The sequence below is a fragment of the Pan paniscus genome, chromosome 5 (assembly GCF_029289425.2).
Source record: "Pan paniscus chromosome 5, NHGRI_mPanPan1-v2.0_pri, whole genome shotgun sequence".
In the NCBI taxonomy this organism is placed as follows: domain Eukaryota; kingdom Metazoa; phylum Chordata; class Mammalia; order Primates; family Hominidae; genus Pan; species Pan paniscus.
Window position 1 is genome coordinate 56718892 of NC_073254.2, and position 13016 is coordinate 56731907.

The following is a 13016-nucleotide window of genomic DNA, read 5'->3' on the forward strand; positions in this document are numbered from 1 at the left end:
TTAAATTCCTTGGCAGGAAGGAATCATGTACAGCCATCTTTATACACTCTCCTCCCCCTGTATAATACAGTATGGAATAATGGTGGCTCATGAGGATCGACTGACTGAATAAAAGTAGAAAAAAATCTTCCAATTAGGCCTCCAGAAGTAGACTTTAAATTTACAGCACTGGCTAAGGCACACAGTTTCTAGAGGAATAGCTATTTTATTTGGTATAGGTTGTCTAAAGTAAACAGCTAAAATTAAAGTCAAAAACCAAAAAAGGCCAGGCACAGTGGCTCACACCTGTAATCTCAGCACTTTGGGAGGCCAAGGTGGGTGGATCATGAGGTCAGGAGATCCAGGCCATCCTGGCTAACACGGTGAAACCCATCTCTACTAAAAAAAAAAAAAAAAAAAAAATTAGCCAGGCGTGGTGTGGCCTGTAGTCCCAGCTACTCGGGAGGCTGAGGCAGGAGAATCCCTTGAACTCGGGAGGTGGAGGTTGCAGTGAGCCCAAATCGCGCCACTGCACTCCAGCCTGAGCGACAGTGAGACTCCGTCTCAAAAACAAAAAAAATCCAAAAGAGGCCAGGTGCAGTGGCTCATGTCTATAATCCTAGCACTTCAGGAGGCCAAGGCAGAAGGATTGCTTGAGGCCAGGAGATCAACATCAGCCTGGCCAACATAGTGAGACCCTGTCTCTATTAGTTTAAAAACAACAACCCCCCTTCCCCCCCCACCCTCCAAAAGAATCTAGATCAAGGTCTTGAATAGGCATTCCCCACTTAAAGCAAATTTATTTTTGTAAAATTCTGTAAACTTCTGTATGAAATCCAGAATTTGAAAGTTCTTCTGTAGTTTTCTGTTGACCATGAAAAGTAAACATACATCACGCCTGTAATCCCAGCACTTCGGGAGGCCGAGGCGGGTGGATCATGAGGTCAGGAGATCGAGACCATCCTGGCTAACAAGGTGAAATCCCGTCTCTACTAAAAATACAAAAAATTAGCCGGGGTGTGGTGGCAGGCACCTGTAGTCCCAGCTACTCGGGAGGCTGAGGCAGGAGAATGGCATCAACCCGGGAGGCAGAGCTTGCAGTGAGCTGAGATCACACCACTGCACTCCAGCCTGGGTGACAGAGGGAGACTCTGTCTCAAAAAAAAAAAAAAAAGTAAACATACAGCCAGGTGCAGTGGCTCACACCTGTAATCCCAGCACTGTGGGAGGCCGAGGCGGGCCTCAGACGGACCTCTTGAGGCCAGGGGTTCGAGACCAGCCTGGCTAACATGGCGAAACCTCGCCTCTAATAAAATACAAAAATTAGCCAGGCGTGGTGGTGCATGACCTGTATAGTCCCAGCTACTTGGGAGGCTGACCCGTGAGAATTGCTTGAACCCAGGAGTGGAGGCTTCAGTGAGCTGAGATCATGCCACTGCACTCCAGGCTGGGGAACAAAGCAAGGCTGTCTCAAAAAAAAAAAAAAGTAAACATACTTACTCAAATTTGAAAATGCAGGTTTAAAATGCAAATAAATCGGGGTGGACTTAGAGGAGCTGACCCGTGAGAATTGCTTGAACCCAGGAGTGGAGGCTTCAGTGAGCCAAGATCGTGCCACTGCACTCCAGGCTGGGGAACAAAGCAAGACTGTCAAAAAAAAAAAAAAAAAAAAAAAGTAAACTTACTCAAATTTGGAAATTCAGATTTAAAATGCAAATAAATCGGGGTGGACTTAAGACTTTGTGGAGGATTTAGTGTAAGACACCTCTATGTCACAGTGTGCTCCCTTGAATCACAGTTTGAGTCGTAAGGTTTATGACTCAGTTTGAGTTTATGACACAGTTTGAGTCATAAGGTTTACAAACCCAAGTGGTTCATCCACTGCTTGAATAGCAGAAATGTATGTCCTGGTCTTCGGAGTCGGGGGACACTTTAATAATGATCATTAAATTTGATCAGCAGACTTAAACTTGTTGTCTACAGAAACCAATTAACAGGTAAACTAGCATTTATCCAGCATTGAGAAGTCATAGCAATGGCTAGAAAGAAGAAATATTTAAGCCAAACGAAACGCAAAAGATTAATATTTTATTTTCAGAGCAGCTGATGCAATATTGAATCAGGTTTTCACAAATAAATATGACAGTGTCTATTTGGTTACATCTCCATTTGATGAATGCCCATCTATAGGAACTGTAATAACTTTCTGAGAGGCTAATGATTAGAATGTGTTAAATAAAATTTCCCTGGTTCCCTTTTTGAAGAAGCATTGTGATAATTAAGAAAAAAAAAAAGCTTATCACTTGGAGGGGAAACAACCTAGAATGCCCCAGTTTCCTTCTTTTTTTCTTTTTTTTTTTTTTAAGGAATGCACCTTTTTAGGACAAGTCTATAAAACATCTTTATTTATTTGTTACATATGATGTTTAAATATAACTTTGCTTTCAAGCTTCAAACTTTTTTTAAACCCCTGGTAAAATAAGACTTTTGGTTCACCTTAACAAAAACTGACCTAGGAAGAAACATTTTTAGCAAAATGTTATTATAAAATTCACTAGAAAATACGGTCCTCTTGTTGCCAAAATGTTACATAAAATCCTTATTAAAAATACACACGTTACAAAAGAAAAATTATGAATATGCTATACATAGTGCTTTAATATGGACCAAGGGACTTGCATTCCGGGAAAATACAGTTAAGCACACTAGATATTATGATGTCAACTTATAATAGTGCAAACCTGAATAAATTACATCCTGATATGGAAGGCATGCAATTCATCTGCTGAGAATAGAACATAACGAAGCCAGAACAGGAAGCAATCACAACCACTATTTAAAAATGTTTTCCTTTTTATTACATTAATTTTTTTCAAAAATACTTTTCTTTACAATAGAACTCCTAGAAAATATTTACAACCTTCCTCTAATAAAATATAACCGCAGTTAAATATATTTGAAAATAAGATGGGTTTTTCCATAAAATATATCTGTTAACTTTTTATATACAAGCTTTCTCAAAGAGGTCTAAATTCACTAATGAAAAACCATCTGATAGTAAACAGTAACCGAGTTGAGACATTAACCATTAGGAAGAAAAGATCTTTGGGGTGAGGTAAGGGGAGGAGCTAAAACACAACACATACATGCAGGCAGAATTATTTCAGAAAAAAAAATAAGTGCAACATTGTACTAGGAAGTCCATTCTTTAAGTTGATAGTCAAGAAATACTAATTCAGGAATTTGAACTGTCTCGTTAAGGAGGAGTTCTTTGGTTGTTTCAAGTCAAAAATCCTTATGCTATACTGCATGGAAAATTATAAGTAAGCTGTGCATTCTATTTTTGCCATGGCAACTGAGTTTATTTTTTAATGTTTAAAACTGGAACAGCTGGGCAAATCTCTAAACAGAGGCAATACATTTGCTTTATAAACACTTTTCTGGATGTTTGCTCCTTTGATAGACAAGCTTCCATAGACCCAATAGCAGCACCCTTCTAGGCTTACCCTCAGACACTAAGTGGAGGGCAGTAGTCCCTGGGAGAGACGATCAGCCAAGGATATGACAGCTGTAATGCTTCGGCCACAAAGTTGATGCACACTGCCCAGGCAGTTCCTGACTCACAACTGCTTGGATAAAACAGGATAGCATAACCTTTCTGAAATGGCAGCAAATGAAACCTTTTTTTCCCCTCTAAACAAAAGATGTAGGAAAACGCCAAGACCTCTTTGAAAATAGAAAGACGGAAAAGAATTTTATTTTTTCTTCTGTCCATGGCTTTCCTGAAGTTCAGAGACCACTGCCTGTGTGGAGCTGCTGTGGCTCACAGCCGGTTCCCCCCCATGAGTGTGTGCTAAATGCTTTTGCAGAGTCAAAGACATCAGGTCCTACTCTCATGCTTCTGCTGATATTCTCTCTCATGTCAAGCTATGAATGTTGTCAGCAAAGTGGCCCAGCGTGATAGGCACACCTACGTGGAGCTGGGAACCAGCATACCTGGGGTGGGCGATGCCTGAAAACACCGGCCCAGGAAATCACGCTGCATTAACTCCAAAAGGGGAGTTGCATGAAGCAGGATCCTCTCTGTACTGGTGCTGTGTCCCAGCCTGACTTTTGCCCTAACGGTGGGATGGGTCAGTCTGACTCAGCTCAGAAGCCTGGGGCTAAATGGCATTTTTGAAGGATTACAGGTTTATTACCTTCAAGTACAAACAGCAACCCTGCTGACAGGGACAGGAGGAAGCAGAGCAAAGTCATGGAGGTTGGAGAAGTCTAGAAGTGCTTTGGTAAGTGACTTGTGATGAATACATTCATTGTTTGAATGCAAACATTATAGCTAAGGTGTATCTGAAGCCATTTTTGTTGGCCTTCAATGCTATTTGTCTTGTATTTGCTATCGTATGTGTTAGAAAACTATTTCTTATAGCTAACATCAAGGTAAACTTCAGTCCAGCGGATGTGAATTACAGCAAAATCCCAGTGAATGTGGTTTCACAGTACTTCCAAGTGGCACAAAGTAATTTCAGAACTCCACTAATCATTAACAGTGTTGCAAAAAAGAATAGGCTTTTCTGATTTGTTTTTTGGGCAATAGAACACTTTCTGGCATTCTACGTACTTCAGTATGTGTCCTTCAATCACCCTGAAGTGAAAGCAGTCCTGGCAACTTAATATTTGCCTCCAGATGGGTCTCTAGTCAGTTCATGCTGAAACACAGCTCTGCCACCCACAACTTGGAGCTGACCAGCCCCCAGGGAACATGGAAGAGGACAGGACACACCTGTTCTAGAAAACCAGGTCCTCAGTAAACACTGCTGGGAATGAAAGCCTAAAATTATACAGTACTCCATTCCTGTGAACGGGCCAAAGGATGACGGGCAACACAGGGGAAACCTGTTTTCACATTTGGTCATCTCCTCACATGTCGTGTGAGCTGGAGGAGAGCCGTGTAACACGAGGGCTTGCTTTGCCCCTGGAAAGCTGCCCCTAGCATAGTATCTCCAGGCAAAGATGCCATGCTCACTGCAAACTATGGAATGAGGTCAGAACAGAATCAAAGTAACGCTTGATGGGGAAAGTTGGCCCCAAGACCCCAGTACTAAGAGGGTCGCCTGCCTCTCACACACACACACTCACAACAAGCTTTGGGATAAAAGGCAACCGGGATGGTTGACATCTGAATGCAATGGAACATGAAGGTCAGCTTCAGTCCCTACTGGGAATGATTTCATGAGAAGGTAGCCCAGATGAAACACCTCTTAAAGATAGTTGTGCCAATTATTTATTCCCCCAACCCCCCACAAAAACAAATTTTTTTAAATAAAAGGAAAAGAAATGGGATTTTTTTTTCTAAACCTGAATAAAATGACCACTTTTAAAACAGGTAGTTTAAAAGGGTTACAAAACAAGCAGGCAGTCCAGATTTCCTGATTAATGAAGATGGAGGCCGTGGGTCTTCACTGTCTCTAAGTGACACACAGGGCTTTATAGTTCTGCGTCACCCTGAAGCAAGACTGAATCTTGATCATCCAAGAGAAGATCGGTGTCCACGACTTCAGCCTCTTCCATGACACCTCCCAACTGCTGGACGACGTCGTCGTCGAGGATGTCCACGTCCTTGATGGGTTTGATCAGACTCAGCTGGTCCAGGGGCAGCAGCCCCGGCGCCCCCACGGGCCCCGTAGTCCTCTCAATCGTGGCTGCCATCTCAGCTGCAAAAGCCGCCTTCTGAGCCTTTTGCCTCTGCTGTTCCTCCTGCTGCCTGTGAGTTTTCATGTGTGCATTTCGGCTTTTGATCTTGAAGAAGACTCTAAAAATAAAGAAAGAGAGGTGTGTAGAATTTAGAAGGAGATCTGAGTTCTTGGAAATCCAGGTGTCCTACGGGGAATGGGGGTGTGTGGTCTGACAAAGTCCCTGGCTGCTCGGCTTCTAGGACCTCCTTCCCCTGTGACCTGTCACCTCTCTTCCTTCCTCTCCAAGCATTACAAGGAAGGGGATGGGGACAGAACACACCTACTGTGCCTCAGGCTTCCTTCCTGTGACAATGGAGGAGGAATTCTCAAAGGCTTCCTGTCTACCTGGAGCCTGGAGCACAGGCTCTTTCTCCTCTTTCAGCCTCCCCCTTCTCCTTATCACTGACCATGCCCTCTCCACTGGAGAATCTTCTACATCATGCTAACAAGCCCTGATGGTCCCCATCATGAAACAACCCACCATCTGCCTCTGGCCTCTGTCCCTGTTCCTCCACAGTTGAAAGTTGTTGGGTTTTTTTTGTTTTGTTTTTTTTTTTAAATAGAGACAGGGTGTCTCTCTATTGCCCAGGCCGGAGTGCAGTGGTGTGATCACAGCTCACCATAACCTTGAACTCCTGGGCTCAAGTGATCCTCCCACCTGAGCCTCTCGATTAGCTAGGACTACAGGCACATACCACCATGCCTGGCTAATTTTTAAATATTTTGTAGAGATGGAGTCTTGCTATGTTGCCCATGCTGGCCTCGAACTCCTAGCCTCAAGTGATCCTCCCACCTTGGCCTCCCAAAGTGTTGTGATTACACGTGTGAACCACTGCGCCCAACCCACAGTCAAAATTCTTGAAGGATCTGCCCACATGCACTTGGTGGATCTCTTTTTTCTCTCCTTCTTCCTCTCAAAGTGGACTGTTGTCCTCTCCCTGTCAACCCAATTGCTCTTCTCGAGGTCACTGGTAACTCTGTGTGGCCAAATTCAGTGGCCCCTGTCTTTATTGTACTTGACTTCTGAGCTACATCTACTACTCCCTTTCACTTAAGGCCCCTGCTTTGTGGCCATGATATTATCATAATGGCTACACATCCTACAACACAGAGGACACTCCCTCTTCGCCAAGCAAGGAATTGGCAGACTTGAAATGCCAACAGTGCTGAGGTTGAGAAACCCGGGGATAAAATGATATATTGCTGGGGTTAATTCTTTAGATGAGAGGTCTGCAAACTGGTCAGTGGGCCAAATCCTGACTGTTTTTGGGAATAAAGTTTTATTGGCAGATAGCCATGTCTGTTTATGCAATGTTGATGGCCGTTTCTGTGCTGCAATGGCACAGCTGAGCAGTTATGATAAAGATAGTAAACGGCCCACAAAACCTCAAATATTAATTATCTGGACCTTTTTCAGAAGAAGTGTGCCCAGGTGTGAGACTGTTTATGGACAGGGGGTGGCATAATACTCTTTAGTCACTCCTGAGCTCATGAAGGAAAAAACAAAACAAAACAAAAACACACACACAAAACACCTGGTTTCTAAGGCCTGAGTCCAACAGGGCTGATAAATCACAATTCTGCTTGGACACACTGAAAATGGTTAAATGTAACAAACATAATTTCAGCACCTCTAAGAGGTATTTTGTGAACATTTGCCTAATGTTATTTTGAGTTAGGAAAAGCCACAGAAACCATTTGTAATTTCCATGAAATCATAACTGGATTTCTGGTAGAAAAAGTTTCCAAGCAACGTAAGACTCCAAAAAAAAAACATTTAATAGATGCCACTGAGGCATGGCCGGGAAACATGAAATACTGATTTTTTTAAGTTAAATCATCCTCTGTCTCCACCTGGTGGAATGTAGCGTTGTAGCCTGTTTGAGCCTAATGAGTGGGAGGTGCTGGCTCCTCTGGGGGAAAACTGGCAAGACCCTGATCCCTGATGCTGCCACTCCAGGACAAATAAGCAGGAGATCACTGAGAGTCAGCTGAGGGTGGTTCCATCATTATTTCAATTAAAAAAGCCTTAAGATCAATCCAGGGGCCCATTGCTTCCATGGTGCACCAGTGTGTGGTGGGTGGTGATGTTAAAATGACATCATGGCCAGCTTGGAAGGACAGCAGGGTGTGGAGGAGACCCACACCGAATCCCACCTCTCCCATCCCTGTGCTTCATGGGGGAAGTGATCTGCTAGTTCCAGTTCACTTTGGTGGGTGCCATCAAGCTGGGCTTAATCAGATGCAGCATGGCATAGAGCCAGGAGCACAAGGCCAGGCCAGCCTGCATGGTGTGAATCCCCACTAGGCTGCTCGCTGTGAACTGCAACAGGAGCTTCACTTTTCTGTGCCTCAGTTTCTGCCTGTAAAAAGAAGCTCCTAAAAGTACCTGCCTCATAGGGCTATTTTAAAGATTAATCAGTACATGTGCTATGGGTTGAATGTGTCCCCCAAACAGCACATGTTGAAAACTGAATCCCTAATGCAGCCATGTTGGAAGGTGTGGCCTAATGGGAGGTGTTTCAGTGACGAGGGCCTCACCCTCATGAATGGATTCATGCCGATTATAATAGGGTATGAGGCTGCAAGTTCAACCTCTTGCTCTCTCTCCCCTCTCTTTGCCCTTCCACAATGGGATGACTTAGCAAGAAGGCCCTTGCCAGATGCAGGCCCCTTGACCTTGAACTTCCCAGCCTCCAGAACTATAAGAAATAAATTTATTTTCTTTATAAATTATCCAGTCAGTGATATTCTGTTGTAGCAACACAAAACAGACTAAAACATGTAAAGAATCCTTTAAAACAGTGCCAGGCACATAGTTAGTACCTGATAAACAGCAGTTACTATTAAGTTGCCTGCTCTACTCTATGAGGATGTATAAGTAGAGGTCCCACCTAGCCTTGCTGATGTAACTAGGGATGTTTTCGTGGTAGAGTTTCAGAAACCACTTGGGCAGCATCTCTCCCAGGTAATACTCCTTTTCATGCTCGAGGCACTAGGAATTATGGGAAGAGGAACTCAGCAAGGCTCCTAAAGGATGTAATTCATAACAATGTAGTACCCTTCCAGTCAGGTGGACTCATTGAGAAGTACACTGGAATTCTCTACTGGAGGCTGTGGGAGGGAATCACCCATCTTACCATCAATGGCATTTTCTACCTAAAGCAAAAAACAAAGTAAACCAAAAGGAAAGAGCAGTGGTCAGAAGCCCAGGTCTGCATTCGGACAAAACTGGGTTCAAATCTCAGTTCTGCTCTTTACTGGCACTGTGACTTAGGTCAAGTCATTTTACCTAATTTTTAAACCCTTATTTGTAAAACAAAGATAAAAAAACAGTATCTGTATCACATGGAGTTTCTATGTAAGGATTAAGTGAGCTCATACACATAAAGCATGTTACAAAGTAAGTGCTCAGTAAATGTTAGCTATTATAATTACTATCTCATGTTACTTTTTTTCTTTAGCTGTTGTTGTTTTTTAAATTATACCTAAAAGGGGAGGATAACAAATAGGTTTTATTTCATGTGTCAACTCTGATTAATTGGTTGTGCAGCTTGAAGCATGACAACAAAAAGTAATTGAGGCTTTGTCTTAAAGTGATAGCAAAGTGTGGTGATTGATTAGTGATGTCTGCCTTAGTCACAGAAGTAAGCGAAGGTGGTAGGATTACCCTGTATGAGCCATCTGTGTTACAGAGAGTTCCTGATTAGGTGTTGTAGAGCCATTCTCAAATCATTCAGCGGGGATCCAAACAGAGTAATGCTAGTGAACATAGCTTGGGTGTGAAGGGAAGGAGTGGGAACCAGAGTCCCACCTGCCATTCCTGGGAAAGAGTGAAGTTTTGTAACTTACAGGTTCACTCTCTGAAGATATCCATCCTTACAAGGCTCTAAGATAACAGAATGGCCATATTCTGAGTCTGCAACAGGACTACATACCCATCCCAAAGATGACACGAAGAAGAGTTTTGAGGTCTAAGTTCTTTTTTCTGATTGAAGAAACCTCAGGCCATCCTGGCCCAGCTCCCATAGAGCGACTACCCATCATGAACTCAGATTCAGTCCCCGGTCCCCTGCACCTACTTGCCACACTCCTTGCAGGGGAAGATGGTGGTGGGGTCTGTCTCGCCGCTGGTGGTGCTGTGAGAGGGTGAGCTCTTCACCGAACAGTACCCACTCTGGGTGCCACCAGGCTTCTGCTTCCCAGAGGGGACGGCACCTCGGGCCTTGGTCACCTGGTTGGTGCCCCCGTGGATGCGGGCATGGCCATTCAGTGCCTGTCGGGAGCTGAACACCTGGGGAAGAAAGGGAGTGACATGACATCTACAGTCCTGAAAAGGAAATTAGGGTTATTAGTTACTCAGTGGTAAACATGGAATACTTGAAACTGTCTAATGACAGGGCACAAGGGTTTTATATAAGCAAACTTTGGGCATATGCTACAAAAGGTAAAGATCAAATACCACAACCACAGATCCTGTGCCAATCAAAACCTCATCACTGCTACAATCAGAAGAGAAGAAGCGACGTGGCACAGGATAAAGAATAAAGCTACTGTCTAGAAGTCAAGACGTCAGGGGTTTGGACCCAGCTCTACTATAACTAAAGCTGTTGGGCCATTTCCCTTCTGTATACTTTATTTTTTTCCATCTGAAGAATGAGAGGGCTGGACCAGCTTTCAAATTTTTTTTTTTTTTTTGAGACAGAGTCTCGCTCTGTCACCCAGGCTGGAGTGTGGTGGTGCGGTCTCAGCTCACTGCAAGCTCCGCCTCCCAGGTTCACACCATTCTCCTGCCTCAGCCTCCCGAGTAGCTGGGACTACAGGTGCCCGCCACCACGCCTGGCTAATTTTTTATAGTTTTAGTAGAGACAGGGTTTCACCGTGTTAGCCAGGATGGTCTCGATCTCCTGACCTTGTGATCCGCCCGCCTTGGCCTCCCAAAGTGCTGGGATTACAGGCGTGAGCCACCACTCCTGGCCTCAAACTTTTTTAAAGATGATAACTACCTCCTTCTTTCCCTCCCATTTTTCTTCCTTCCTTCCTCTTTCCCTCCCTCCTTCCTTTTTAGGAAATCAGGTCTTACTAAAAAAACTCAGGCTCAAGTTAAAAGCAGAGGTGCTCTGGCTAGAATGGAGACAGCGCCCCAGAATTGCGCCTGTTTGCTCAGCTCTATCTACCCCGAGGAAGCCCTAGCACCCTAAGGAATCCAGTTTGAAAGACAGTGATTAGGTTTTCTGACATATTCTACGTTGTAGATAGCCTTAATCAGTAGTCCATTGTTGAAGCAATGTTTAAGACCCCCAAATTTTAATACAGATGATAAAAAGAAGAAGGATCTTAGCAGAATTTTAAAATCCTGCCATAAAGCTGGGTTTCTTAACATCAGCACTACTATCATTTTGGGCTGGATAATTCTTTGTTGTGATGGGTGGGGGGCTCCGTTGTATAGGATGTTTAGCAGCATCTCTGGCCCTACCAGATGCTAGTAGCACCTCCGCATTTATGATAAAAGTTATGACAAATTCCAGACACTGCCAAATGTTCTTGGGGAATAAATCATCCCCAGTTCAGAACCACCGCTATAAAGGGGTGTAAATCCATATCCCTGAATCCAATGAGTCCTGGCTTCCAGCTTGTTAAACTCATCAGCTAAGGGGAGTACCTACTGGGCTGTCTAGCTGTAGTAGTTGCTGTATTAAGTTTATGATCTGTTTTTTGTTTGTTTGTTTGTTTGCTTGTTTTTTTTTTTTTCAGATGGAGTCTCACTCTGTTACCAGGCTGGAGTGCAGTGGCATGATCTCAGTTCACCGCAACCTCTGCCTCCTGGGTTTAAGTGATTCTCCTGCCTTAGCCTCCCGAGTAGCTGGGACTACAGGCGCGCACCACCACGCCCAGGTAAGTTTTGTATTTTTAGTATAGTAGAGACAGGGTTTCACCGTGTTAGCCAGGATGGTCTCGATCTCCTGACCTCGTGATCTGCCCGCCTCGGCCTCCCAAAGTGCTGGGATTACAGGCGTGAGCCACCGCGCCCGGCCTCCACTGTGATTTTTAAAAGTCATTAAAAAATATCTTTTCCCTTATGTACAGAAAAATTGGAACAGAAAAATATCTAACTTGCTGAGCATTTGATGGGAAAAAGTAAAAGATAACTTCCATTTGGTACACAACTTATTGTACATAGAGCTATGATTTGAGGAGGCATCTAATTTCTGAACAAATTCACCAAGAAATACCATCACTTAAAGTCATTATCGCAATCATGCTGCAGTGAACACTCTATACAAAATGGCCAGGTCATTAAACATCAAAGATGGAAAACAAGCCAGCAATCTCTTCTGTTCTCTTCAAAGTGAATGCAAAATGTATGTATCTTTTTTGTTTTTTTTTTTTAAATTTTCATTTTTTCTTAAATGCAAATCAAATGAATTTCTGCTTTAGGATCTAAATATTTTAAAGACTGTTGCTTTCTCCATCTAAGTGACAGGTAAGCAGCATTCAGTACACTCTGGAGAACAGCACTGTCCTATATCATGTATGAGCAAAGACAAGCACACTGACTTAAGGAAAATGGGCTTCCTCTGCAAGGGGCAACATTATTTTGAGGGGTAATCCCTCTAGAACTTGCCTATACAGGTGTGCCTGGCCTTAAGAAACCTGATTTGGGAAAAGCTCACCAATTCAGACTAGTGGTGGACCAGTGGGAGATTGAGAAATAACCTTTAAAAATATCCTTTAAAATACACATGGAGCCTTAGACAAGGCCAGCACAGATACCGTAAGGTCTTTCTTTAGTGCTAAGAATGACCACATGGTGAACTTGTTTTATTTTAGCTAAATTATGCTTCTAATATTCTTGAAAAGTAGTAGCCTCTGTATTTACACACACTCCCTTTCAGCCTGTTTATATGATTAATTTACTTTTAGTAAATCTTTTTTTTCTCTACCATAGAGTACAAAGATAAACTTTAGTTAAATCTTTGTAACAGTGTTCTCAATTTTAAATTAGTGACATTTCGATTAGTAACACTTTATGAAATGTGAAATGCAAAACCTTCTAAATAGGTAAAATTGCAGGAGTTAGGGCAAGTAATTATGTCATAAAAGGATGATCTTTGTCAGCAGGCTCTCCTAGCACATTTAAATGCATGCTGACAGGGCACAAGCTTGTGTGACACACAGCCCAGGGGAATGCAGAGGCTCCAGGAAATGTAGAATGTATGTTTTGGAGGCCACGCTCACTGCAGAGCTTGGAATCACACACTCCTGGGCATGGGGGCCTTCTCTGTGTTCTCCAACACGCAGCAT

General features: G+C 43.3%; 1 protein-coding gene across 17 annotated transcripts in view; it reads right to left on the bottom strand.

Moving 5' to 3' along the window:
* Positions 1–5237: 5237 nt before the first annotated feature.
* TRERF1 (transcriptional regulating factor 1) overlaps positions 5238–13016 on the bottom strand; it is a 224166-nt gene continuing 216387 nt past the window's right edge. For 9 of the 17 annotated variants that reach the window (XM_063604901.1, XM_063604899.1, XM_034962099.3 and 6 more), the window contains 2 exons: positions 9794–10005; positions 5238–5788 (listed from right to left, as the gene is read on the bottom strand). In XM_063604901.1, the coding sequence (XP_063460971.1) occupies positions 5464–5788; positions 9794–10005 (537 nt within the window). In that variant the 3' untranslated portion in view covers positions 5238–5463. Of the gene's footprint in view, positions 5789–9793; positions 10042–13016 lie in introns of all 17 variants that reach the window. The other 8 variants (XM_008958785.4, XM_055113604.2, XM_008958789.5 and 5 more) reach the window with 1 other exon arrangement.